The sequence below is a fragment of the Oryx dammah genome, unplaced genomic scaffold, assembly GCF_014754425.2.
Source record: "Oryx dammah isolate SB20612 unplaced genomic scaffold, SCBI_Odam_1.1 HiC_scaffold_3, whole genome shotgun sequence".
In the NCBI taxonomy this organism is placed as follows: Eukaryota; Metazoa; Chordata; class Mammalia; order Artiodactyla; family Bovidae; genus Oryx; species Oryx dammah.
This window is the reverse complement of record NW_024070187.1, coordinates 35,916,621-35,944,310: the sequence shown is the minus strand read 5'-3', so window position 1 is coordinate 35,944,310 and position 27,690 is coordinate 35,916,621. Positions and strand designations below refer to the sequence as shown.

At 37.8% G+C, this 27,690-nt stretch overlaps 1 protein-coding gene across 3 annotated transcripts; it reads right to left on the bottom strand.

The window, feature by feature from the left end:
- Positions 1–1,655: 1,655 nt before the first annotated feature.
- Positions 1,656–25,644, bottom strand: PPM1K (protein phosphatase, Mg2+/Mn2+ dependent 1K). 3 transcript variants are annotated; one of them, XR_005720663.1, is made up of 7 exons: positions 25,475–25,638; positions 18,495–19,007; positions 17,283–17,383; positions 10,301–10,466; positions 9,261–10,149; positions 8,599–8,982; positions 1,656–5,532 (listed from the first exon to the last, which is right to left on the bottom strand). XR_005720663.1 is itself a non-coding variant. In XM_040237888.1 (7 exons), exons 2-7 carry the CDS (start codon positions 18,932–18,934, stop codon positions 5,401–5,403), a joined length of 1,119 nt encoding a protein of 372 aa, XP_040093822.1. In that variant the 5' UTR covers positions 18,935–19,007; positions 25,475–25,644; the 3' UTR covers positions 1,656–5,400. The 3 variants fall into 3 exon arrangements, 2 of the variants coding, with proteins under 2 accessions (XP_040093822.1, XP_040093823.1); XM_040237888.1 differs by having other exon boundaries at positions 8,599–8,733; positions 10,005–10,149; positions 25,475–25,644; XM_040237889.1 differs by lacking the exon at positions 25,475–25,638 and adding an exon at positions 24,711–25,188 and having other exon boundaries at positions 8,599–8,733; positions 10,005–10,149.
- Positions 25,645–27,690: the final 2,046 nt, after the last annotated feature.

The following is a 27,690-nucleotide window of genomic DNA, read 5'->3' as shown; positions in this document are numbered from 1 at the left end:
ATCAACCACTAACCCTGCTAGTGACACTACCCTAGTGTCATTTACAGACACATATAGTAGGTTCTCAAAAAATGCTTGTCATTGGTAAACCGACTTATAGGACTTGATAAGTGATCATCTCAACCCTGCAGTTTAAAGCATTATTCTGTGCATTCACTCATTTGTTCCCCGGTTATACTCCTTTGGCTTGGACATAATTTAGTTCTCTACCCTAGTCTTAGGTGACAAATGCTCAGTTACTGTCTCTTATGTTCATTCATCCACTTCAGTTTCTGGATCATGTCCTGATGACTTTTTCATATCCACCAGAAAGCCTTCTGCAGGTGAATGTTAACATGTTTGATAGCAGTGAATTAGTTTTGCTTTTGTTATTAGGGAGGTATGGTAAGATGGAAGAAAGACTCTAAAGTCAAAAGCATCTGGATTAGATCTTGCTGTTATTAACTACTTAAAGGCTCCATTTCCTCATCTATAAAAATGATCATTAGAAAGGCTTCCTTGAATAGATTTTAAGATTAAATGATCAAAACCAAGTCTTTCTTACTCTGGGGACCATATTCTTAACACCTACACTGTACTATTCACAAATATTCTCCTCATTCCACCCCCCAAAAAAGATTAAATCAAGTAATAGAGGGATTTCCTTGGCAGTCCAGAGGTTAAGATTCTGCACTTTAACTGCAGGGGTGCAAGTTTGATCTCTGGTCAAGTAACTAAGATCCTGCATGTACCACATTGCAGCAAAAAATGCAAATTTGAAAAAAAAAGATATAATATAAGCAAAAGAAAATAGCACAGAAATCCTTAATAATCATTTCCCTTTCTCAGCTTTTTAAAGAAGTAAGGTTATAGTCATCCATGCAGCACTGCTCCCTAGGTTTTGTTCAGAACAAAATTCTGTACCATACTTATACTAACATCCTTTACAAGGAAAAACTGACACAGGCTAAGGAAACATGGAAAGAAGTTAAATACTATTCATTCACCATTAAATAATATGTATGGCTTAATATTTAAAATAGCTAATGCCCATTTCCCCACTAACATAAAATTAATGAAAGTGTAATTCAATGCATTAATTAATGAAATGAATTCACTTATTCAATAAACATTAATGATTCAACAAACATTTTATCCTCGTTGCTAAAAGTATAAAAAGTTCTTGGTCAGGAGTTTCAACAAAACAAAATAGATCTCTGCTACCATGGGGTTTACCAAGTTACCTTCAGAGGATACTCTAGAAGAGATCCTTGTGACAAAAGACGGCAACATGACATTTTATTCAATCAATGAAGACATTAAAACTTGCTTACTTGTGGAATTTCCACTGAATATTTGTTCTCATTTTTAATACATGGGGATGCTGCAGTGAAATATACCACAGGCAAAATACTATAGAAATCTTCACCACCATTTTCTTCTGATGTACCAACAAATATTTGGGATGAGGGAAATGCAAGAGACAAATCTTGTTTTAAATCAAAAAGATTTGAATAAATAAGTATATATAATATTTTCCAAGATTCTCATGTTCATTTTGCAAACAGGCAGAATTTGGCTGCTAAAAAATTTCCCAGTCATTCATTGACTGCTTTATATCAGTGTTCACAAGGCCACATAATATATTGGAGTGTGTGGATGCCAAACAAACACAGTTGGATTTTAAAGTGTTTAATGCATGTACTTTATTTAAATGTTTTAAACACTGTTATGTGACTTTAGTATGCTTACAGTCATTATAATTCATACTTTCAAAACAATGGTCAAAGCAGCAATTACATCAACACACTACAGAAGTGCTATACACCCAATTAGTACTTTAGTAAATTATAAAACCAAGGTACACAAGAGCACTTTGGCAGAACTTAATTTGGGACACAGCAAGGTGTTAAATTCTATACAGGAATCCAGTGAAGGATGAGTCATTCTTGGAGATGGAACAACATGATGATTTCACAGCCTGGAACGCTCAATAGGACCATCAGTGGGCCGTTTCAACAATCTAACAACCAAGGGGAGCTGCCAGAGAGTCAGGCGGTCTCATTCCAGGTGCCAAAAGCAACAGGCAGACCATCACAGTTTGGCTTCTAAAGACATGAGTTTTTATTTCTGTTGAACTCATCCAGAGAAGTCAATCTAATAAATACAATAAAATGTAACCCAACCAAGATTTTATGTCACTTTCCACAGATGCAGGTATATGAACAACTGAAGTGCTAAAAGAAAATACAAGTAAATGTTTGTATTTAGGGTTCAATACTAAACTTTGACTATCCCTTCCTCCACCCCACCTTGAAGCATTTTCTTATTGTCTATCATATTACCATGAAATTTAATCCTTGTCCATTCTTTGCAAGGAAACGAAATGTCCTGTTTGATACTGAAAAGTTATCATAGGCCTACTCATTCTCTGCCAAGATTCATTAAAAAAATAAAATTCAACTTTGAAAAAATAATTTCTATTTAAATTACATGCTAACAATTCTTCAAACTAAGTAATTTTTTAAATGGAACTTGAGAAATGTTTCCATTATAGAGTATAGAAATTCAAAAGTGATTCCACCGAAACTTTTATTCTCTAGAAAAAAATGCATAAAACTTTGAAGAACTTAACACAAGGGTCTGTAGCAAATGGTTGATAGAAAGCAGGATTCTATTTACACTTGAATATATAAGGTACTTAATTTATACTTGTGGAAAATCACAATGATTTTAAGAATATTTTGCCAAATCAATGATGGCAAATAGAGTTTGGCAACACATTTTAAAAAGATGATTTATATACTACATATAAATGAAAGACAAACATAAATACAATTGATTTAAGTTTAATTACATTAATATAATTTACACCATACTGATACCCACATGGTAATAGCCACATGGCAAATTCACAGTTATAACTAAAAAAACTATTTAGAACAGTCTTTTTGTTTCATTATTTGCATAATTTTCAGTAATAGACTTAGAAGCCTAATACATGTATGCTTATCTTTTGTGGGTTACAATAATCTAAAAGTTATACTTCAACATTTGTGGCTTAAAAAACAAATATCAGTGTGTTTTTATGCTGTAGTCATAGCTGACTAGTTTCAGGTTTTAAAAACTTTCAGGTAGATCACAGCAAACTCCACCTCAGCCCAAGGCCTATATAGTCTACAAATTCTTCTTTGTCACAGTTGGCAATCCACCCAATGGATCAGTGACTCTTAGACCTCTGAACTTGACAACATCACTCCCACCCCTGTTTTTTTTAGAGTAAAATAGAGGAATAGCAAAGTGAAGAATTCAAAACAAAAATAAAACCTACATTTTTAGGAGGTCATCCTGTGCTTCAGAGTTTCTGTTAGCTTCCTAATTTGGAAACCCTCTAAATGTAGCCTCCATGTTTATGTCCCAGGACCCTATACAGAAAAAGAAAGAAAGTTTTCCAGCCTTCTTAGACCATTTTGGTTCCTCACTTTCCAGGCAATGAATAGAAGACCATATTCTTTCTTGTAATATTTTCCTTTCTTTTACCAAACTTCCTTGAAAAAAAAAAAAAAGAAAACTTGAAAAATTCCCATACCCTTTTTTCCAAAGGACAATTCCTAACTAATACAGACGGGAAAGCTCAAGATTTATTTTCTTCCATTCCCCAAAAGATGAGAAAATGTGAATATATTGTGCCTTGAGTAAAACTTGAAGAAAAAAACATCAACCAGAAAACTAAGAATTTAAATTATATCAACTTTAAAGTTTTGGTGTTTCTTTTGTTTCTACAACAAAAACTCCACATCTTTCTTAACATTTAAGCATTCTTCTCACATCCGATTATTTTATACACAAATTACCGTATAACAATGTAGCTTCAACATGCTGGTTCTGTTCCTAGGTTTTTCCACATAAGTTACCTACCACAAAATATCTCCTACAATAATTTTTAACCTATCTGCCAGTAACCATTGGTTCTCCACTACAAAACTTCCCTCAGTTTGTCAAGAGTTCTTAGAGATAAACGTATCAGTAATCTACAGCTAACTGGTGAAGGAGCTATGAAAGATTGTTCCCTTTCATTTTCCATTAGTCCAAAATATACATATGTACATACACCTACATATAACAAATTTACACCGTCTGCAGAAATAAACTGCTGATATAATTCCATACATATATTTAGGGATTCACATTTTAACAGTAAACTTACACACAGATATATGGAAATATAGTTTTATACCCCTAAATTCCATAGCAAGCTGAAATACAAATGCCTTAAGATTTATTCTTTCTTATGACTCTTAGAAAAAGAAGACATAAACCTCAAGCTATGTCTGTAGCAATTATCAGTCAATGTGGGATTATCTTTAAGGACAAATTATCTGACTTGCTTACTGTATACAAAAAGTGATATAAACAGACTATATATAAAACACAAAACTTAGGATTAGAGATAACAAATAGAAACTTCATACAAAATACCTGATACTATCAGATGTACTTTGTATAGCTTTGACCAAAGAACTCTTATATTGGACATTCTTTTCTGATATGAGTGAATAGTCACAGCTATATATTAGCTACAGAAAAACAGGAATGAATTGAGTGGGGGCAAGAGAGACCTGGGATTTCCCTGGTGTCTCAGAGGTAAAGAATCTGCCTGCAATGCAGGAGCCACAGGTTCGATCCCTGGGTCGGGAAGATCCCCTGGAGGAGGGCATGGCAACACAGTCAAGCATTCTTGCCTGGAGAATCCCAAGGACAGAGGAGACTGGAGGGCTACAGTCCACAGGGGCACAAAGAGTCAGACAAGACTGAAGCAACTTAGAACAGCGCACATAGGAGAGGCCTGGTGACACAGCTGGAATATGTAAGCGCACTGTAGTACATATGTATACATTTTAACAGCGTCATGTTAGCCGAATTAATTTCTTAACAATACGTTAAGTTCACCAGCAAGTGATGCAGAATACAAAATATAGTAAACACTTGCAGATAACACATTGAGTAGCCATCAAAATATTGACTAGTTTTGAAGAACTTAAGGCAAGAACCTGGGCAAATGGATAAAGATTAGAAATGATCAAAAGAAGCTCACAGCTGCCTAGAAGTTTTAAAAATTAGAAATTTAACACTCAGCAAGTGTATCAAAACCATGTTTCACTTGCTCACTCAACTCAGAGGCTCACTCACAGTATCTGAATTCCACATATTTATGCTGAGTATATACAGTTAGCTGAACATAAATATCACAGGGACTTATGAGAAACTACTATGTAGATGGTTATTAAGTTTATGTTGATTTATGTACTGGTCTAGTGAGTTCTAGGGTCACCACTTACGGTTGACTTTTTAAATCTAATCAGTTTCTTGATACACTCAGTGAAAAACTGTAGCACAGAAACTCCAAGACCCAGCAAGCAATCAGGCCCACCGTCCACTAGAGGCAAAGCTTCTGCTGAATGAGAAGGTGATTTCAGAGTTCTTGTATTTTCCCCAGGCACCAAAAGGCACTACTACGGCAGTAGTGTTATCTTCAGTACCATATTGTATTGCCTGCAAGGTACGGCAGGAAGGAAGAAATGAACAATGGAAATCAGGATCCGTACAAAAACAAATCAATCTTTTCCTGGAAGGCCAAACTGGTTTAACACACAGTTACAAGTTGTTTCACAGTGGTTTGTGATTCTTTCCCCAGGTATCAATGCCCACAGTTTAAAATTTTAGATTGTGATAGGATAACTAATGACCCAAAGTATATACCACTGTAGCAGTTTTGGCAAATTGTACCAGTGAACTAATAAGGTATGAGATATGTAGCTCCTGAAGAAGAAAGTATACATAAAGTATTTAGCATAGTAACTAATGCAAGGTTACACACAGATGAGATGGTTGGATGGCATCTGGGAGTTGGTGATGGACAGGGAAGCTTGGCATGTTGCAGTCCTTGGGGTGGCAAAGAGTCGGACACAACTGAGTGACTGAACTGAACTGAACTGAATGAAAGGTTAAGGATTCAGAGAGTGCTAGCTCTTACCTAGCAATTCTTCTAAGAATTTAGCTTAAAGAAATTATAACCCTAGTGATACAGTGGATAAGAATCTGCCTGCCAATGCATGGGACCTGGGTTCAATCCCTGGTCCAGGAAGATTCCACATAACATGGAGCAACTAAGTCCACCTGCCACAACTACTAAGCCCATGTTCTAGACCCCATGAGCCACAACTGTTGAGCCTGTGTGCTGCAACTATTGAAGCCTGCACACCTAGAGTCTGTGCTCTGCAAAAGAGATGCCACCCCAATGAAAATCCCATGCACCACAATGAAGAATAGGCCCTGCTCACCACTACTAGAGAAAGCCTGTGTGTGCAGCAAGAAGACCCAAGGAAGCCAAAAACAAATTTTTAAAATTAAAAAGAAATGGAAGTATACAAAGATATAAAACTATAAGATAGTTATTATGGTTCATACGAAACAGAAAATTGGCATAAACTATACTTCCTACAGTAGAATTATAAGTCAATTTTAGGAACAAATGCAAACAGAAAATGATATGGTCAGTGTAATTCCACAGTGAAAAAAGAACAGACTCTGTATGATTTTAATACCTTTAGACCATGAATTTTTGTACCTTGTTTTTACATCTCTGGATATTTCCAGTGTCTCCTGGTTTATAGTCTATGGGAACCTGAATAGAATTTATATCCTGCTGTTGTGTAAAAATTTATTATATCCTTCTACTTTTCTATTTATTCTATTAATTTTTGAGACTTTGATTTTGAAACTCCAACTAAAAATCTTAATTTATCTAATTGAGAAAATAATTGTAATATATATATGTAACTTTGTTCTGAATTTTCCAAGTCTTCTGTAAATGTGTTATCACACTTTTATAAATTTAAAAAAGAGAAAAAAAGATAAGAGTCCTTGGGATTATATTTAACAGCAAATGTACTTCAAAAGACCTCACAGGTTGAGGTCAAAACTAGAAGGAAAGGACTGATAAAAATATGATATAAAAACCTTCTAAAAAATGTTTTTTTAAGTTTTAGAAACAAATTAGAAGATCAAAATATATATTTGCAATGTTAGACAAAGTACTAATATACTTAGTATATAGGAAGTTCTTACAATAACCATGAAGACAAACATGCCTATAAGATCATGGGGAAAAAAGCTATACACAGACAAGAAATACAAATGACTCATAAGCCTGTGCAAATGGCTAGCTTTACTAACAAAGAAAAAAGGTGCAAATTTTAAACACTAAAATTTGATTTTTCCACCTATCAAATCGGCAAGACATTACCTATGATAAGAATTTGGAGAAACACAAACTATAAAACATGCTAGTGAAAAGTATAACATGGATAGTATTTTTGGAGGGCAATCTGCAAGCTTATTAAAAGCTTCAGAATGCTGTATATTCTTTTACCTAACAATTTTGCTTTAATGAATTTAACCTAAGAAAGTAATATCCGAAGGAAATAGATATGCACAAATATATACAGAATGTTTATTATAGAGCTCCCTCTAAAACGTGGGAAAGTGAATGTAAATGAAATTAATTGATTATGGTAAGTATTAAATGAGTAATAGTACTCAGATGAGGGATAGTATGCCCTGGTAAGTTAGAAAATATATAGTGGTTGAAATTAAGAAAGAAGTGGTCATACACAAGAATTGGGCTGTTTCTTAATTTCATGAGCATATATAGTTACCAAATAAGATCTTATATCTTAATTCCGAATGTTAGCACTTAAAAGTTTGGGCCAAATTTGGCTCCCCGATTGCAAATGTAAAAACTGGGAATGCAAAAATAACTGTATGTATGGGTTAAAGTGTGCCTCTAATGATTAGTGATGGCTAGAACTTAGAAGAGCTATCTATCCAAACAGAATATTAAAACATGGAAATTTTACATTATTTTTACACTGGATATTATCTAGCTTCCAAATTTTAGCTCTAATTGGCACACTGACACACCACTCATCCATATACTTTTTTGTATTTGTTTTCATGCACCCATTTTTAAAAACAAGAAGTTGATTATGCCATAGTGTATGTTTTTTAACCACAGTGTTTTCATATTGGGTATTTACATGGAGCAGTCTAGTTTCAAATCATCTAGTGGCTGGACTGAGAGCTCAGCTATCTGGGTTTGAAGCCCAGTTCTGGAATGTGACAGTGCCTCTGCTCTCCTCCTCTGTAAAGAAGAGTTAGTTCTAGCTCCAGCCTCTGAGGGTTACTGTGATGATTACATGAGTTAAATACATATGAAGAGAAAAATGTCTGTCACATAGTACTTGGTATTGTTATAATTTACTATTGATGTTACTAACATTTCAAGATGGTAAAAAGCCAAAAATAAAAATAGCTCATCTTCTTGACAGATTAACTTTACTTAACTACTTGGGAGAACCAGTAAAAAAAAAATTTTTTTTATTGTTAATACTATGGGGTCAAGTATAAAATTTACTGTAATACCGAAACCTAAAACACATGATTTCAAAGAAATCTCCAGACAGTGGTGGCCCCTCCTGGCTGCACCAAGACCTGCACCTGGCTTTGTCCTCTCCTCCCCACTTTGGGATTTTTCTTGCAAAAGCTCTGCTGTGTTACCTGTTCAGTCACTGCATGGGCTGCTTCATTGGGATCGTGGCACTGATTGACAAAGTCACAAATCTCCTGACTGTTCACCATGAAGTTAATTCCATCTGTAGTGAGGACCAGGAAGCTGTCATCAGCATGATGTAACTGCAATCAGAACCAAACGTACAGAATTACAAACACTAGACTTGGCCTTAGAATAATCGTCATAATTCAGCGATTTTATCTGTTTACAGAGTAGTCATCTGTGTTTCAGAACTTACAAACAGAGTGAAAACAGGCCTTCATTTAGGGCAACAACAGCAACATTTAGCATCAATCATGGAGGACAAAACTAATATTTACTTAGTAATACCATGGAGGAAGAAGCCAGATAGCTAAATGCTGAGAGGCAGCCTAATGTACGGAGAAGGCAATGGCACCCCACTCCAGTACTCTTGCCTGGAAAATCCCATGGACGGAGGAGCCTGGTGGGCTGCAGTCCATGGGGTCGCTGAGGGTCGGACATGACTGAGCGACTTCACTTTCACTTTTCATTTTCATGCATTGGAGAAGGAAATGGCAACCCACTCCAGTGTTCTTGCCTGGAGAATTCCAGGGACAGGGGAGCCTGGTGGGCTGCTGTCTATGGGGTCGCAAAGAGTCGGACACGACTGACGCAACTTAGCAGCAGCCTAATGTAATGGCTAAGACCTCCTTGGTATGAAGCCCACCTCTATTTTTCAGCTGGGAAAACATAGGTAAGTTGAACTGTATATGCTCAGATTTGTTTTCTCTGTGTAAAATGGGATAGGAGTGGCTATTTTGATCAGAGCCCCACACATTGTAAACTGCTATAGAAGTATTTGTTAGATGAAATGAACATAAGTGGGATACCTATAATACATAAAACTGTTCAATAAATTAACAATCATTTGCTGCCATTACCAGGAGCCTATCCCTATATATAATGTGTGAGGTACTAGAGCAGGCTGGGAGTTGTATAGGTGAAGTATCAGTTCACCACTAAGGTGTACGCTGGGGGAAGTATAGTGTAAGGGGAACAATGATTAGTAGCAAGCAGAAGATGTCCTTGAAAGAGATGTGGGGTGATTCTCTGGCTTGGTGGAAAAGGGAAGTCAGGATAGCTTCCAAATGATGGTGATGCTAAATGGTGAGGTACTGGTGAGGAAGGGCGGTAAAACAAGGCTTCCAGGCAATTTCTATGGCAAGGTGAAACAAAGCCAACACTTCATCATACATAAGGCCAGGAAAGAAGTGTCTTACTTTATCTGAAAAGTTTATCTTTCCTTCCACTGATCACTTCTTTTTAGAAGTCATACAGGCTTCAGTGAAGGCTTCCAAGAAAGCCTGCAGCTGGAGACAATCCTGTGTTCATTCCTTGCCTGTGTATCAAGTGTTTGCAAGTCTTTTCTTACCTTAATCCTCTTTGTTTCAGGTTCTGCTATCACACCACTGGTTTTAAGATCCAAATCTCCAAGACTCCTTGTCATTGCAAGTCTGCCGTTCACATGAGGCTGTCCCAAACTATTCCAAGCTACAAACCCCCCACATTTCTTAATCCTGGTCAAAAAAAGTTAAAAAAGACTATGATGTGATACCCAGAAAACCAAGGGTTAAACTTAAGCATGAAGTCAGTTTAAAATGCAAGGTTTTATTTCTATTTTGAACTATATACATATCATCCTCATAGATCGATTAGTGGAAGTGGTACCTTTCTTTCTCGTCTTTTCTTTCTGGAGTGTGGTCAATGGTCAGCTTCATGGGTTTTCCTTTTCTACACAAAATAGCTCGGCTGTCCCCAACACTAGCTATAACCAGTTCAATACCATCTCTCAATAGGGCTACTGTTGCAGTAGTCCCAGAGGTCAGAAGCGTTGCTGCAAATGATGAAGAGGAGTTCAAGTCAGTGACAATCACATGATTGGATCTGGAATGTTTATTACAAAATAAAACACAGGCATGTTAAACTAATGCTGAAATGTATCATTCTAATTTAACTAGAGCTATGCAAATAAAACGCAAATGAACTATGGAAGTAAGAGCATGCAGAAAAAGAAGTATTTAATTCAGTAACAAGGCTCTATGCAAACAGAAAAAGCTGCTAACCTAATTTGGTAAAAAATGCATCACTATCTCCAAATGGCTTCTATTTATATAAAGTAGAACTCACTTGAATTTATCATTCTGACATCTCTGTGTGTACATCAGGTGTCAGGATTAAAAGTAATACATTTTAATTAGATTGGCTAATAAGGCAGAGTGATTTACTACAGCGCCCATTCAGGCAACCCAACTTTTCTGTAATCTATGCACTCAATATTTTTCTTCCATTTCTTACTCCCATCCTATGAAAGTATTATCAATTAATAGGCTAAGCAAGATATGTCAAGTGTTTCACTGGCTCCTTAAGAATTGTATTTTATATTCTTTCCTTCTATAACTGCTTTAATTTTACAAATGTTCAGCAAAAAAAAAAAAAGAAATCCTAAAATGGTTAAAGGCTCACATTCTTTCCTTGATTATCTTTGTCCTCCCCAGATGTAAAACAAAGTTACAGCCATCATTATATTAGGAGAAAATCTGGAGGGCAGGGAATGAAATTCATTCTAATTTCCCATAAACTTGGTATAGTTCACACTTCTGGTTCCAGCAGGATCTGAAACAATCAGTCTGTTCCCAAATGCAGGAAAGTACTGCCAAGTGCTGCTCCTGTGGTCACAGCCTGGGCCCAGAGCATTCCAAGAATGTTAACTTCCCTTGACCAATAACAAAATTATATGCAGCTTGGCCTGAGGTCATCGCTGTTTCCTTCATCCAATTCAAAGTGCATTTTTGCATCTTTCTTTAGTTTATTCTAAATTGTCTCCCTAAGTTCTTTACTATTTGTTGAAATTTTTGAGGGTGCATTGAGCCTTGTCAAAGAGAATACTGTGGAAGTAGACTAAAAAGTAAAGCAAATTGAAAAAATCTAAAAAGATAACAGTTAAAGCAGGTATTATCTCAATAACATGGTTAATTCTTTAAAGCATCTAAGTAAAATATTCAGGTGATCATCTAAAGATGATTTTGACTTCAAAGGCAGATTTAAGTAAAATGAAATGCTATTGACTGATTGAGGCTCAGTCTTTCCAATTTTTTCTAAGACAACTTTTAAAACAGCAGTAATGCATTTGGAAAGATATATATGTATATATTTTCCAATCAATGTATTAAAATGCCTGCTTTAATCAGAAAAGTAAAATGGGGAAAAAAATGAATAAACCCTGCTTAATCTCCTATATTCATGCTGAATTTACTGAGAAGTAGCATTTATAGTTGCACTATCTTCCCATTTATCTCTTGATTTTGGAACTGCTGTGCCAAAGTAATATCACTGTGGCAATAGTAAAGTAGATTATATATTGTCATTGTACAACACAAAAGTTTCAGTGTAAGTATCAGGGATGTCTATATTACAAACGTTAGGTTGTGAGTTTCATAAACATTGTATAAGGGAATCTTTACAGTTGAACCACTGTAATCTTTTCAAATGATTAGAAGAGCCTGGTAAGAAAACATAGGCATTTACTTAGATGCTACCTGTCCAGGGAGTTTAATCTTCCTCTCCTTTGTTTAAAATGTAAGGGGCAGCTTTTTTCCCAAGTGTTTTTTAATTGGCTACCTCAAAAGAGTTAATACTTCATAAATGAAAAACTTCAAATTTAGCCATTTAGGATTATAATTCATGGCTCTGCCACCTAGATATTTAAAAGAGTTTGAGTTTTTAACCAACCCAACTTCACAGTTCCAAAATCCCAGGATTTATGGGAAAGTTTTCTAAACAGTTGATTCTGATTTGCTAAGCATCTAAGAATATAAATATTAAATCAGCATTGAGTTTCATTTAATGTTTAACATGGGAGTAAAAATTCTCACTTTTTTCCTTAACAATAAAATTATAAAACTAAGACATCTTTCAATAAGTTCTTAACACTCACTGGACATTTTCTACTGCAAGTCATCTCAACTAATGGGACAAAGAGGATGTGGGAACCTTCCAGTAGTCCAGGCTAGGAACCGCTGGACTCCTTCACCTGGGACAAAATTAAGCAGATCTCTCTTTCCACTGAAGCCCAGCATATAGTGTCCACGGGCTCCAGGTCTAGAGCTGCTGACCAGGCACAGTTCTCTGCCACAAATAACACGCACAGAGGCAAATAGGAAATTCACCCAGGAATTGTGCTCAAACATGACAAACCTGCAACACAGGGGCGGGTAGAGAAAGAGCTGCAAAATAAGGGGAAGGGTTTTTATTTTGGTGAAATTTTCAGTAGCAAGTTACATAATATTCCAGGAGATGCCAAGTCAATGATTCCAAAACTCAGTTTGACCAAGTTGATGGTATTTTGTAGTTGAGTCTGTTTTCTTTAACACAGAATAACACTTCTTAGTTTTGTGTCTTCCCAAGGTAGGAAAGCCCATATACAAATGTATGTGCACCAAGACATATATGTGGTGACATACACACAGACTCAGCCAATTAGTCTTGAAGAGTAAATCAGTACCTTTACTGAGTTGAAAAAAATACACTGTAAATTTGTTTGGTATCAACATCAGAATTGTCCCAGTAAACAAAAGGGAAATTCACGGGTAGAGCACTGAATAATTTGTATCTGACAAGCATACTAGAGAGGATGTAAACTACAGTATACTACCAAATTGCTAGGATTAAAATATAAATCAAAAGGAATCAAAGCACCTCCTATACCAGATACAAGGAGTAAGCTTATTTGTTAATGGTAAATGCAGGGATTTTAGGATCTAGATGTTATTTCCTGAATAGAATGATTAATTTAATTGTTTAAATAAAAGCTAGTAAGGCTCTTGAGTGCTAAAAAATGTTTACAATTTTATGTAATTCATAAAATGGGAATTTACGCAGCTCTCTCTTTCCCCCAGTGTTGCAGGTCAAAGAAAAAATGATCAAGATTTTGAATGGCAACATAAAGAATCAGGCTGTACTTTTCTAAGTATAACCTCCCCCACCCAGAAATTATTCAACTGTGTCAACAATATGGATAAACAAATACAGTTTCAATGTTTACCAAAATGATGTTCTAGACATGAATGAATCATAAACACTAAATCAGAGGAACAAGTTGAAGCAGTAACAGCACAATAAGAGTATCTCTCCAATGCCATCCCTATTTTTTGCTTTTGGCTGCCTCCAACATAACAAGGGTAATCAAACACATTGCATTTCTCATACTGGTTATTTTTTAGTTTAATTCTTCCATAAAGAGATCAAATAATACGAAGAGCAGGGAAGTTTCCAACAAGACTCACAATACTGCCACCAACGTCTCCCACTCTGAACGTCAGAGCGTCTTCTCTCTTTGATCCATTTGTCTCTTGGGGAGCTTTGTTGCTTTCAAATCTTAAGTAATCTAGAAACACTTTGAAGAGTTTATCGGATATATAGGATATCATCTAAGTTTTCTACCATCTGGTTTGAGTGACAGTTTGTCCATTAAACAATAAACTAATGGGCAGACACCATTTGAACTTACTGGCTGATTTCATTAGTTGTAAAAATACACATGACTGGTATAAAATGAATACAAAATATTCAAAGATGATGATGAAATTAGCTATTTGTAAATAAGGGTAAGTTCAAAATGTATCTACAACAAATCAATAAAGATAGCCAGCAATTTCTTAAGGGCTATTTCTTGATAAACGGTATTCTGATTTTATTCTCCTCAAACTACCCTCATTTAAAACTTATATAATAAATATTTTAAATGCTAATGAGAAAGCTTGAAGTATTTTATGCAGATATGACAGCTTTAGATGACAGTCTTAAAAAGATGAGTATGTTTTATTTTCGCCTTATTATTTTCACTTTCTTTTGAGAAAGCTAATAGTATAACATGGGGCACTCCTCCCTACCTGAAATTCCACCATTAATGATTCATGAGTGATTCATTAGTGATTCCTGAGGTTTAACCAATCTCTTTTCAGCTTTCCTTACTCAAAATTCAAATCCCCCCCGAAGTGGTAACACATAAAAATATATACATTAAATGATTTAGTTAAATTGGCTGTAGGACAGTCAAGTTATAAGTTATAATTACTTTGGTGATAAAGAGTAAGCAATGGAGATCAGTTTAGTCCAAATAATTATTGAGTACTTTTCAGACTCTATGCAGGATGTTGAACACTAGAAATTCAAAAATGAATAAGCCATGGTCCCTACCCTCAAGCTGCTCACAGAAAGGGTTCAGTGAGGACAAGTGGAGCTGATGCTAAAAGAAAAGGTGAAAGAAATTGGAGAGGGAAAACTGTATTTCTTCACAATTTTATTTAACTAGCACTGGTCCTACCCACAGCTGTGCCAAAAAGAATATTATCTACTCTTATAATACTGATACTGCTTCAGTTCTACTAAAAAGTAAAAAAAAAATTTTTTTTAATTTAAATAATAATTCTGAAGTGGTATATGTTCTTTTTAAATCCACAAATTGAAAAGTTTAGTATATTTGATAAAATAAGCCCCAAATATCAAAAGCCAATTTTTGAAATCTTTGAAAGCCTGGCAACTGATTAAGAATAAATTTCAAAATTGTTCTCAAAATACTTATTTAAAAAACAAAAACCATAGAGACTAACTGACCTATAAGAATACATCCAAAATAAGATTCAAGAAGGACAATGTCATAATAGATCCTTTCTTTTTCTTTTAGTAGTATGCTAACCATCATTCTGTCATGCTCCATTATACTTGTAAGCAAATTGCCATTAAATGAAAAACAAACTTTAGAATATCTTATGAAAGTTCTGAGATCATTAACTCAAAAATTATGACAGAGGAACTAAGTTTAAATGAATACATTTTCATTTAATTATTAGAAATGAAGAACTATTTTATTCATTCCTTTGCACAACTAAATTGATATGAGAAAGGTGTCTGTAGAAAATTTCTTTTAAGATAGCAAGTTAGATCAATTCTCTCCCTAAATTCAAAATTCCCTTTAACTGTAATTTATTATTTCATAGATTAAAGGAGTCCTGTCACATTTTATACCAAATCTATCAATGTTTTAAGCATTTTTATCAATTAGATCCTGCACAAAAGGGCTGACTACACCCATGAAAGGTTAATGGTTTTTTATTGTTGGCCACATTTCCAAGATACACTTGAACAGTCCTTTCTGAAAACCTTGCCCAGTGAGCTCTACCTGTTTACACAACAGCTGGGGCACACCACCTGCACTACAGCCGATAAACTTCATGGTGTGAGATACAGCCGACCTGCTTATAAATGAAATAAGAGCATACCAATATTCAGAGTTATGAAAATAAAACTATAAGAAAGTGTTTTAATGTCCTCTTCACCTTCGTATGTTTTACCCATTAGGAACAAGAACAGAATCTTATTCTAAAACCTACCCTCTCTCACCTCTTATTCTCACAAGCTCAGGAGCCAGTTGGAAGGGGAAAAAGGTCCAAAGGAATGAAAAAGAGAAAATGGACCTAAGTTATCTACAAATGAGAAAATAAATCCTTGAACAATGAGAGTGGACTCTAAAGCTTTTCAAAGAATTATGACAGTGATAAAGGTCTTGAAAAAGAGGAGGAAAGTGTCTTAAGATGGCAAATGAAGCCATCCTAGAGTCATCCTAATACTCACATTAAATATGCCCATGAGAGAGGCCACGGTGGGTGCCAGGAAAATCTCAGCCCTAACTCTCCAACTGACCTTTTATCTCTCTCTGAGTTTCAATTCCTTAACTGTAAAATGGGGAGAATTTCCAGCCCTACATACTCCAACTGAAAATTACAAAGATAACATTGCTGTGGTGAGCTTTGACCTTCTTTAAACAAGAGGATGAACAAAAGACAGATGAACATTATTGCACGATTCATTTTAAAATCAGTTATGAGGTCTATATGCACACATTTTAATGGTTTGCTGTAGAAGCATTTAAATATTATGAGCAATAAATTTGGGGGCCAGTTAACTAGAAAACATTAGCTACATTTTCATGAAATGGTTTTAATAAATTTAGTCAAAAACAGAGACATTTTTCTTTCAAAATATAAGGACATCCAGTATACAAATTCTAAAATTCAGCTGTTATAGTCTTGTGTTTAACAAATAAAAACAAAAATGTCAACTAGTTACCATAGGAAAGCTGCAAGATCAAGCTTTTTTAAGAAGTGGAAGGAAAAATATCTTCCTTCTAATTTCACAAAGTAGTGCATATTAACCATTGTCCTTTTGAGGACCAATTAGCAATATTCTTGTCTGGACTACTACTCTCTGAGATTACCCTGTAGCAAATTTCAATAGTCATTCATCAGATTCCTCTAAAAAACAAAAAACCCTCTCATAGTACATGCTTCTTGTTCATAAAATGAACAATCAAACAGATTTTTTTTAATGTTTAATCTTTTTAAAATCAAAATTCAACATCAGATCTATTTTGGAGCTTCAATTTCTAAAACAACCTCTAATATGTTTCATTTAAATGTGAGATACTACCCTTAGTTTGGATTCCAAATAACATTTAAAATGATTATTTAAAAAGTCATTTTCAATGTAAGCATCCTTACAATAAATATTAAAATTCCCACCCCTGAAAGACTTAATTGTTTCCTTCTTAGCCCAAATTCCCCAGGACTTTAAGGAATGAGATTGTTTTACTTACCATCAGCAGATAGGTGGGCGTGCCTTGCAAAGGTTTTATCTATTTCAAGAAAAGCCAAGGTCAACACAGTTTCCAAGTTCTCCTCCTTTGGAAGAAAATCCCTTCAGGGAGAGAAAAAAAGAGGCCAATCACTTTACAGTAGGTTTCCCACTTCCTCTTTGTCCCTCCAGCTTAGACTTCCAAGGTTTGCCCTTCAGATGCTTGCCTGTCTGAGTCTTTGCAACTATATGGACCAAAGCCCACCTGGCTCCTCTGTCCATAGGATTCTCCAAGAATACTGGAGCGGGTTGCCATTTCCTCCTCCAAGGAATCTTCCTGACCTAGGAATCTAACCCACATCTCTTAAGTCTCCTGCATTGGCAGGTGGGTTCTTTACCACTAGAGCCACCTGGGAAAGCATCTTCAGATGCTTAAGATCCACATATTAATAAATCAAATTAAGAAAGAATTAGGCCCAGAGATAAGTTCTAAAAACAATAAAATAAAAGCCTAATTCTCCAGTCTAAAGATATTAATCCTCACCATCACAATCCTGAGAGGTCAAGAATTCCTTTATATTTAATTAAGCCACTGAATTCCTTTGTGGAGTAAGGCAAAATATACATAAATCAATTGATGAACAGTACGAATAACTGCTTGGGAAAAACAGTCACATGGTCATAACTCTTACATGTTTTCCCCCTCTTTTAATTCTAGAAGTAGTGTGATCCTCAAAAATATGTAAATATTGACTGCAGTAAATAAACTTTTTAAAGAGCTCCAAAACACCCTCATTAAAAGCATTTTCCCCATGTTTTTGCCAATCATCTAAAGCTAGTTTCAACAAGTATTCAAAGCTATTCATACCACTTGAAAAAATAATTACTATTTATTGAAGCACTAAGCAGAGAGGAGTAAGTGCTTCTCATAGATTCTCATAGTACATGAGATCATGTACTTTATTATGTGAATTCCCTTGAAATGATCACAAGTGCTGTAGATTCTGGTCAATGCTCTCACCAAGAGAGTGGTTAAAACATACACATTTCTGAAATGGTAATACTCATCAGCAATTTATGGCACGCTTGAGCTACTGCTTGTTCATAAAACCATAGTATGAAAGCAGTCAAATAACTACCTTAACAGTGGCTGTCTCAGCCAAAAGGTGAAAGTTTAAACAGGAAGGAAAAGGCAAACTGCAAAGAGTGAAAATCATCGTATCATTGTACATACAGGATGCATTTCTCCATGTGGGTGTGACAGAAATCGGCCGCTGCAGGTCCACCGTGGCCATCGTACACCGCAAAGTACAGGACCTCATTGGTCAGCTGAGCAAAGCCAAATCGGTCTTCATTCTCTTTCCGTTTGCCAATCTGCGATGCGCTGCCCACGTTCTGCAAGCTGACTTTGGGAATTGGCTTGCCATACTTAATGCTAGGCGGCAGCAGAATTGGCTCCTCCAGGCGGTTATCCCAGATGCCAAAATTATCCCAGGTGGCTGGTCGGCCACTACCATCAGGATCAAAGCGACACCATCTCGGCTCTGAAGTGGAGCTGTGGCACGTGGGCGTCACCCACCTGTCATCCTGCAGACCTCGGGCTCTGAGCAGCACTCTCCTCCTCACCTGGTTCCCACCACTTCTTACCAAAGTAAGTAAGGCAGCTGTTGACATAACTCCAGAGGGCTCGGGAATGAGAGAAAGGTCAATGGAACAATAATGGGATGCCTTCCAGAAAAAGATGCAACTGAGTAGAAAGAGAGACAGAACACTCCATCAGTAATTTGAAATACAACTGATATATCATTAGATATTATCAAGAATGAAGTCTGTAAAGAAAGTGGCACTTAGCCTACTCTTGAGAATAGTGGTTCAAAAATGAATTGATTTACCTACCCCACCCACTCACAGTGTTTAACTTCTAAAAAATTTGACAGTGTGCACAGATCACATAGAACAAGTGCTTCTCCAGCTTTAACCTACAATCACCTGGGGACATTGTTAAAATGTAGATTCTGATTCAGTCTGCCGGGTGGTGCCTGAGATGCCATATTTCAGACCACCTCCCTGGTGATGCCGAGCTGCAGTTCTGGCAGGCCCACACTTTTGATTAGGGAGAATATAGAAAACAGGTGTAAATAAATAGTCTTTTTTTCATCAACTTCATTGTTCTGAAGAAAAGGTGGAGCAAATATTAACAATAACAAAGTCTCTTACAAGAGTAGAAATTAGAAAAAAATAACTGGTTATTAGAATATTTATTGTCGTGGGAGTGTGTAATTTCCTCGGTTCTGTCTCATCACAACAAAAATTTGAAGCCATGGACATTAAAGCCCTTGGACAGACCATGTCTCAGCTCTCGGGACAGATCAGTGTTACAGCTCTCGGACAGATCAGTGTTACAATTCTGTGTTACAGCTCAGTTTTATTTAGAAAATAAAAGAAAATACATCCTCGAGGTGTGAGGGCAGGCCGACCCAAAAGACATAAAGAGAAGAGAGAGAGAGACCCCCAGCCCTTTAGGCTCCTTTTTTAATATGTTTTTTCCTCCCCCTGGGCCTGCCCTATGTAAACTGGGCTAGCCGGGAGTGCTGTTTGTTCTACCTGAGGTCCTCACTCCAGTCCTTGGACCTTCCTTTATTCTACTTTCCGGGCTTTCCCCTTCCTTGTCTTTTAGTCATTGCCAATCTGGACTCCTTTTTCCTATTCTAACTACCTAACATTATGATAGTTCTATACTCAGAGAGTGCCCAAGTAGCACAGATACAATCTAGGATATCAGTTCTGTTTGTTTTAAGGTTTCTCAACTTATTGAACTTTACATATTCTATTACTCTGGTTAATATAAACTGGCTCATGCAAACACCCACCAGAGGCACAAAGAAAAAGTAATTCTGATGTGTGTGATCTCAGAGATTAGGGGAAACTGCATTTATGACAAGCAGTCTTTTTATGAGCTACCGATCTATGCATTTACATTAACATCTGAGGCTCATCCGAATGCCTCCCCTGGCTGTATGGCTGGGGGAATTCCTATACCCCTGCAGGAAGGACTGTGTTGCTAGCAGTTTGCATACAAATAAGGTTTAAGCAGAAATTCATCTCAAAAGTATTTCATTCTATTACTTTATGAATTAAAAACCAACTTGAAAAAATAGCATAATATCAAGATTTGATAATGCCAGCGGAGGGTATAGAGGTGTTATATTTTCTTAATTGTATGTTTGAATTATTTCTCTATAAGAAATAAATTTGAAAAAACTGTATCTCCCCAAAAGGCACAATCACACACACACACAAAGCCTAGCTTGAGTGCATCTATAAGAAAATGTATTACAGATTTTAAACAATCATTTTCAAACAAATTTTTGGAAATCAGTCTAGTTATGTATAGGAAGAACCATTTGTCCTTTCAGTAAGTAAATAGAAGTAGAAGGAAAGGATGAGGTTCCAAAAAACGCCCCTGTAAATCTAAGCCATGGAAGACATATGAGCGCAGCCGTCTAAGAATTTAGAATGAAGATGGCCTCCCAAATAATTAATAGGTCATGAAAGACTTAGGAGACTGCTCCTTCTTGGCCTTTTAGCTAACATCATGTATTAAAGTCTGAAACTCGCTACTTTTGCATTATTGGGAGTAGATGAGACACAGTACCTCTTTATCAAGTATCAAAGAGAAACAATGCATTCCATTACCAAAGTAAAAAGAAAAGTTTATTCCTTTGGTTCTGTTTGAAGGTTGTATTTTATTCAAAAACAAAAACTGTGTCAAATAAAGGTGAACTTGTAGAGAACTTTCAAAGTGTAATACCATCTTGCAAGTAAGAGAACTAAGTACTAATTCTTGATGGAGATAATTCACAAAGCAGCTTTGCATTATAGGAAAAATAAAACTTTAAATGTTTATCAGAAAACATTCACATTCGAAGAGTACCCCAGAAATTAGCAAAGTACTATTATTCTTTTGGCTTCAATCTGAAAGTATGTATACCATACTCAGCTTTGGGTCATTTTGCAGTCACACATGTACTTTAGACAAAGGTTCTAGAATTACAAACGAATAAATACTGAATAGTTTCCCTGCAGCTCTTCTAGGATACTCGTCATTTCTCACTCTCTCCTCCGAATGAACAGAACTGCATTCACATCAGGCAGTATGCATCTACTGTAAACATTACTTAAGAATGAAAAATGCAGGTTGAGCAGTTTCTTTAAGCCTACATAAACTAAAATCAGTCTTCAACTTGGCCTCCTTCCTCATTCCTTATCTGCACAATCATCTCAGAAAGTAAGCAGAACAGTCACAGGAAAATATTTACTTTAAGGCATATTATCGGTTATTGGCATACATGAAGCATAAACCAGTTCACCAGTTTACAAACTAGGTCAGCATCACTTATGCAAGCAAGGGAGTGTCTAAAGAAGTGGTTGCATCTCCTTTGCTAAATGCAGTATAACGAAATCATACTAATCTCCATGTTCCCAAGGAAACAGTTCAAAGAGGACTTTGTTCCCAAGCTAATTAATAACTCTGAATTAAACTTACACATCAAGAAGTTTCCTTCAGAGCTTCAAACTACCAATCAGCCGCTATTGCCACTCCCCTCCCCTAGCTCTCCAGATGCCCATGGAAATGATTAGACACTGATTAGCAGGTAGAATTTATAATGGGGGGGGGCAGGGGGGGACAAAAGCCTTAAAAAAAAATCAGTGTTCTTTATAACAGAAAGAGCTGAGAACAAATTGATAAATACCTAAAAAATCTTTTATTGTCAGTTGAGGAATTAAAAATTGTCATGTGTTTATCATCCTGCAAGCCAAAAATAGTTATTCAGGAACCCTTTATGTCAGTCTCTCAATCAGAGATCAAGCCTAGTTTATTTTCCTTTTAACAGTTATATTCAATCTTTGAAAGTCAAAGTAACCCAAAAGAGTCAAAGGGCACAAGTAATTCCGCTTGAAAGCCATTTGAAGACACAAAATGTCAAAGCAAAATTTAAATGAACCAACAGCCCAAGAACACATTACGTGGCACACCATATTCTACTAGCAAAAACACTTTCCTTTTTCACATTCATTTGTGTGACCAGGCCTTCATCTTCCTCTGACTCAATGCTTTGGTTAATCTGATTAAAGTATCGGATTCTGACACAGAACTCTATTGAACAAAGTTGACTCCTGATTTAATAATACTGACTAGCAGGGGGGATTCTCAGAAAAGAGGGTTAAATTAAATAAGTTGAGAGTCCACAAGAGCAGACATTGAGATTCCACAAAAGAGTGCTGGTTAAAAAGCCACAGCCTGAGTGAAGGAAATGCATTTGGTAAACTTCTGAGGCATACACTTCATTTAAAAATAATAGTGGTAGTAGATCCAACCAGTCCATCCTAAAGATCAGTACTGGGTGTTCATTGGAAGGACTGATGCTGAAGCTGAAACTCCAATACTCTGGCCACCTAATGCGAAGAGTTGACTCATTGGAAAAGACCCTGATGCTGGGAGCGATTGGGGGCAGGAGGAGAAGGGGACAACAGAGGATGAGATGGCTGGATGGTATCACCGACTCAATGGACATGAGTTTGGGTAAACTCCTGGAGTTGGTGATGGACAGGGAGGCCTGGAGTGCTGCAATTCATGGGGTCGCAAAGAGTCGGACACGACTGAGTGACTGAACTGAACTGAACTGAGTGGTGAAGAAAAGCCACATATACCACTACAAGACTGCTATGCCAATTTTATACTTTCATCTTACTCCAATTTTATAATCCTGCAATGATTTAAATACCTCAGAGCTGGCTAAGTGTATTTTTGGAATAGGGAGGCACTCATGGTCCCTGGCAGGAGGGTGCACTTGGGATTTGAGTTAAACTGCTCTTGACTGCTGAAAGCAGGTCAAAAGGGCAGTTTATTGATGTCATGTTAAGCACATGCCAAAATTACTCAGGAGTTCTAAGGATCAGTACTGCTCAAACCTGCCTAGGTTTATATTTCTAGCAAAAATGTTTAAGGACATATTCATATCTGCCCATTATAAAGTGGTACTCAGGTATCTTCATTATCAATAACTTCCACAATGGAAACACAGGTAATTTTAATATTCTTAAAATGTTTCTTTAATGACTCTACAAAAAAACAACCAATTTATCCCAATACATTCAAATATTATGGAAATCTCCAGAATGTATCTCAGGAAATTTGGACTCCAGTATCCTCTTTATCAGTACCCTGCTAGGAGGAAGGGAAAGAAAATGTACTAGTCTAAATGAAGGAAAAAACAAAACCAACAAGAGAAACCCCGAATGACTCCCCTTATGTTTGACCTGAACATATGTTTGAGATATGCAAACAGAGAAAAGAACAAGGGAGCAATGAAAAGTATTCATTATTCTAATTCCATAAATATTTTTAAAAGCATTTCAGTTAACATGGATACAACTCACAGAACCATGTTCCAAACCTCATTTAAGAAGAATTTTCCAGAACAACCAAGTATAAGGTGTGTATTTTTCATTTCCTCTATAGTACCTAATACAGTGTTGACATTTATACATTAAATTTTCAGTAAATTTAGTTTTTTGTTTTTTTTTTAAGGGAGAATTTTCCTTTATATTCTATGCTACATCACTAACATCTTTCCCCTCTTCCTTCCTCTTAAGACTCCAGTCAAGTAGGTGCTTGAGTTGGTGGTCAATAGAAAGTGACTAAGGTTGCAAGGCGATGGCACCCCACTCCAATACTCTTGCCTGGAAAATCCCATGGATGGAGGAGCCTGGTAGGCTGCAGTCCATGGGGTCGCTAAGAGTCAGACAGGACTGAGCGACTTCACTTTCACTTTTCACTTTCATGCATTGGAGAAGGAAATGGAAACCCACTCCAGTATTTCTTGCCTGGAGAATCCCAGGGAAGGGGGAGCCTGGCGGGCTGCCGTCTATGGGGTCACACAGAGTTGGACACGACTGAAGCGACTTAGCAGCAGCAGCAGCAAGGTTGCAAGAAAAAAAACCTTGCAAAATTTTAACTGATATATTTTATTACACAGTGGACTATTTTTTTCCTAGGCTATGACGCCACTGTTATCTTTCAAGACCATTATCATCTGTCACCTTAATTACTCTTTCTGAAACCGCGGACAACCTCATTCTTTCCTCCGCACAGGCAAAAGGGGTGCAAAAGACTGAAGAGGCCTTGCTGCACCTTTCCAGTCTGAAGCTCAGAAAGGCCGGTGGAGCTTTAGAGACTCCAAATTCCCTGGCTATTGCCACCCGGAGTCTCGTCTTTGTCACCTCCCGTGAAATCTCTAATCTACAGACCGCGGCTGCTAAAAAAGACATCAAGGGCCAGAAGGCCTTGAGATTACAGTGCTCTTTTGGCAAAGCAAAACCCACGACCTCAGATCGACACCAACCAGGCTCTGCATCTTTCTCTGCTCCGATTCCCTGAAAAGCTCACCCTTGGACAGTTTGGGATCCTGGGCTTGGCTGGCTGGCCGTGACAGATGAATGACCAGGGCGAAACAAGGCAGGAAGCACACCCTCCCGCCTGCGCAGCCACTGGTGGCTGGGTTCCCTCCAGCACTTTCCGCCGCCCAGTCTCCGCCTCTCAACCACCCTCGCTGCGTACAGATTCCGGGTGTCGCCACGTCTCCCTCAGCCCGACCCGCGCTGCAGCGGCGAGGAGGCGCTGACACTCGCAGCATCCTCCGGCCCGCGACTCGAGGCTTCGATGAAGGGAAGCGTGGGCTGGGAGCCCCTTCCTCCCCTCCATCACTTCAATTCAGTCGCTCAGTCGTGTCTGACTCTGCGACCCTATGGACTGCAGCACGCCAGCCGTCGTTCCTTCCAGGTTCCATTCCCTCCTTCCATCCCGGTCCAGCACATTCACGGGCAAGAGCCTCTAGGCTTCCGGCCAAGTTCAGGCGGAACGTAAAATCTCCGCAGAAATGCCAGCAGCGGGTGGCTCAGCCGAGGTGGGCCCCGCCCCGACATGCTGCTCCAGACCTCGAGACGGAAGAAAGCTGCGCACAGCGAACCCAGACAGTGACCGCTGGGCATGCACTGAAGGGGCTGGAGAAATTAAACCAACATTTCCCCTCCTCTCCCTGAGGAACCCGTTTACTCTCCATTCCGCGGATGGGAAGCAATAGGACGTGCCCCCTCCTGTAAATAATATTATAAACGGTTAACGTAAATGAGGTGCACTCTCCAAGCTCTTACCTCGTGATGGCAATATCCCTGGAAAATGTTCAATTAGCAAATGGAGGGCGGTAGAGGGGTTTTCTGTAAATAAGACTGCCTCCTCCGATGTTTTCAATCTCTGAAGCAAGCAGAACAGCCACTGGCTCAATCTGCTGGAAATTCTTGAGAATTTTTCGCCCGCAGTAGGTCGGATAGAGAGGGGAAGACTGTTCCCGCTGACTGACGGCAGCTCCAACCAACCCACGCTCCACGAGGCGGCGCGCCCGCGGCCCGGCCCTTAGTCGCAGCCAATCACAGGTTCCGACAGGACCGTGCCTCCCCGCGAGATCAGTTTGACTTGGCTGACTTTCAGTAGCTCACAGCAGAGCGACGTCGACTTGGGCCAGTCGTGGCTTATAGAGATGTCCGCCCTCTCGAAGGCCATGGCGCGCAAACCAACGAGGGAACGCCTCGGCGGTGGACGAGAAATTTGGTACCCGTCATAGGATTGAAGAGAGGTGGTGTTGTGTCGCTTTGGGCAATGGAGCGGTAGTTGTAACAACTAGGAGCGAGAACGGAATGCCAGCACTTAGCACTTTGCAGGGCAAAGGTATTGAAAAGCATCAGGTTTCATTGCTATTTGAAACATTCACAGTACACCGTTCTTCCTGACTGAGCAGGCAGGCATCTCATGATCCCTTTAGAATGTTTTTTGGGTTTTTTACTTTTTTACTTTTTACAGGTTGTGGGATCTTGGTTCCCTGACCAGGGATGGAACCCCTGTAGGAGAGTCCTAACCACTGAACAGCCAGGAAATTCTCATTGAGAATGTTGATTCTTTCATTTGACAAGTATAGGCATTGATATTTGTTTAGGAAGGACCTTTTGAATACCTGGCACTGGGATATAATCTTGAAGCAAATAGACATGATAGTCGCCTTCATAAAGCTGCCAGTCTAACTGAGGAGGAAGAGGGAGAAGACAAACAGGTAAACAAGCCAATAAAATAATAACAAATCATCACAAGGAATGAAATAGACAAGGTATGGGTATAGAGAATAATTGGAGGTTGAAGTTAGATAGGGAGGGAGTAAGAACTTTATTACATTTAAAGGAAGAGTGAGATCAGTCAGCCATGGAACCTGGAAAAAGATGACTGTTCTGGGCAGAGAAGATTCAGAGCAAACGTCCTGAGGTGGACAGCTTGACATTTTGGGAGAACGGAAAGAAGGCCAGTGTGGCTCTAGTTTAGAGGGAGAGCGAGAGCAGCATGACGGAAGGAGAGACAGTAGACAGAGGCCTGCTGATGTAACCAAGACTTGGAATTTCCTTTACATTTTGGATTTAATGAGACTCTATTGAGGCATTTTAGGCAAAGAAGCAAAAGAATCTGGTTTAGACTGTAAATCGTTTTGGTTAATGTGCAGAGAATAGGCAGAATAGAGTATTGGGAGACTGGTTAGGAGACTAAATCAGAAGAGCTTCAAGGTGGGAGATGACCTGGTTTAAACTATGGTGATTCCACTGGAGGTAAAGAAAAGCTGAGAGACTGAAGATTTTAAAGATAAATTATTATTTGCTACATCTTTTTACTGTAATAGACTGTAAATCACAGTCATATTGTTTTAACATATTGGGTAGCCTGGTCCAGGACAACTATTTTGAATCCAATTCATTGAGTATTCTCTTTAGAGAGTGATTCTGTTTTCATGGGCTATGTGCAGTTTCCTTTTTAAAAACCTTTTATTGCCATCAGGGAAGGCAATCTTATTTACAGAAAGCCCCTCTCCCACCATGTTTGTATGTATATCCATATATCCAGACATATATCTTAAGAGTATATGTATGCTAAGTTGCTCAGTGGTGTCCAACTCTTACTGACCCCATGAACTGAAGCCCTAGGCTGCCAATCTCCTCTGTCCATGGGATTTCCCAGGCAAGAATACTGGAGTAGATTGCCACGCCCTTCTCCAGGGGCTCTTCCTGACCCAGGGATGGAACTCTCATCTCTTATATCTCCTGCATTGGCAGGTGGGTTCTTTACCAGTAGTTCCAGCTGAGAAGTCTCTAAGTGTATACAGCTCAGTGAATTTTCACAATCTGAACACACCTGTGTATCCACTACCCAGATCAAGAAACAAAACATTATTTCCATCAAGGGACTCTGTCATACTGCCTTCCAGTCATTGCCTATCCTGACTTCCAACACCATAGATTAGTTTTGCCTCTTTTTGGACTAAATACATATAGAATCA

Bases quoted from the DNA above. Each gene is read 5' to 3' on its own strand.
- PPM1K (XM_040237888.1), bottom strand. From the start codon at position 18,934: ATGTCAACAGCTGCCTTACTTACTTTGGTAAGAAGTGGTGGGAACCAG. The intron at 10,467-17,282 runs GTAAGTAAAACA...CATCATTTGCAG, and splicing joins CGCCCACCTATCTGCTGATG to CAACGCTTCTGACCTCTGGG. The intron at 8,734-10,004 runs GTAAGAAAAGAC...TTCTGATTGCAG, and splicing joins CTGAAACAAAGAGGATTAAG to TTACATCATGCTGATGACAG.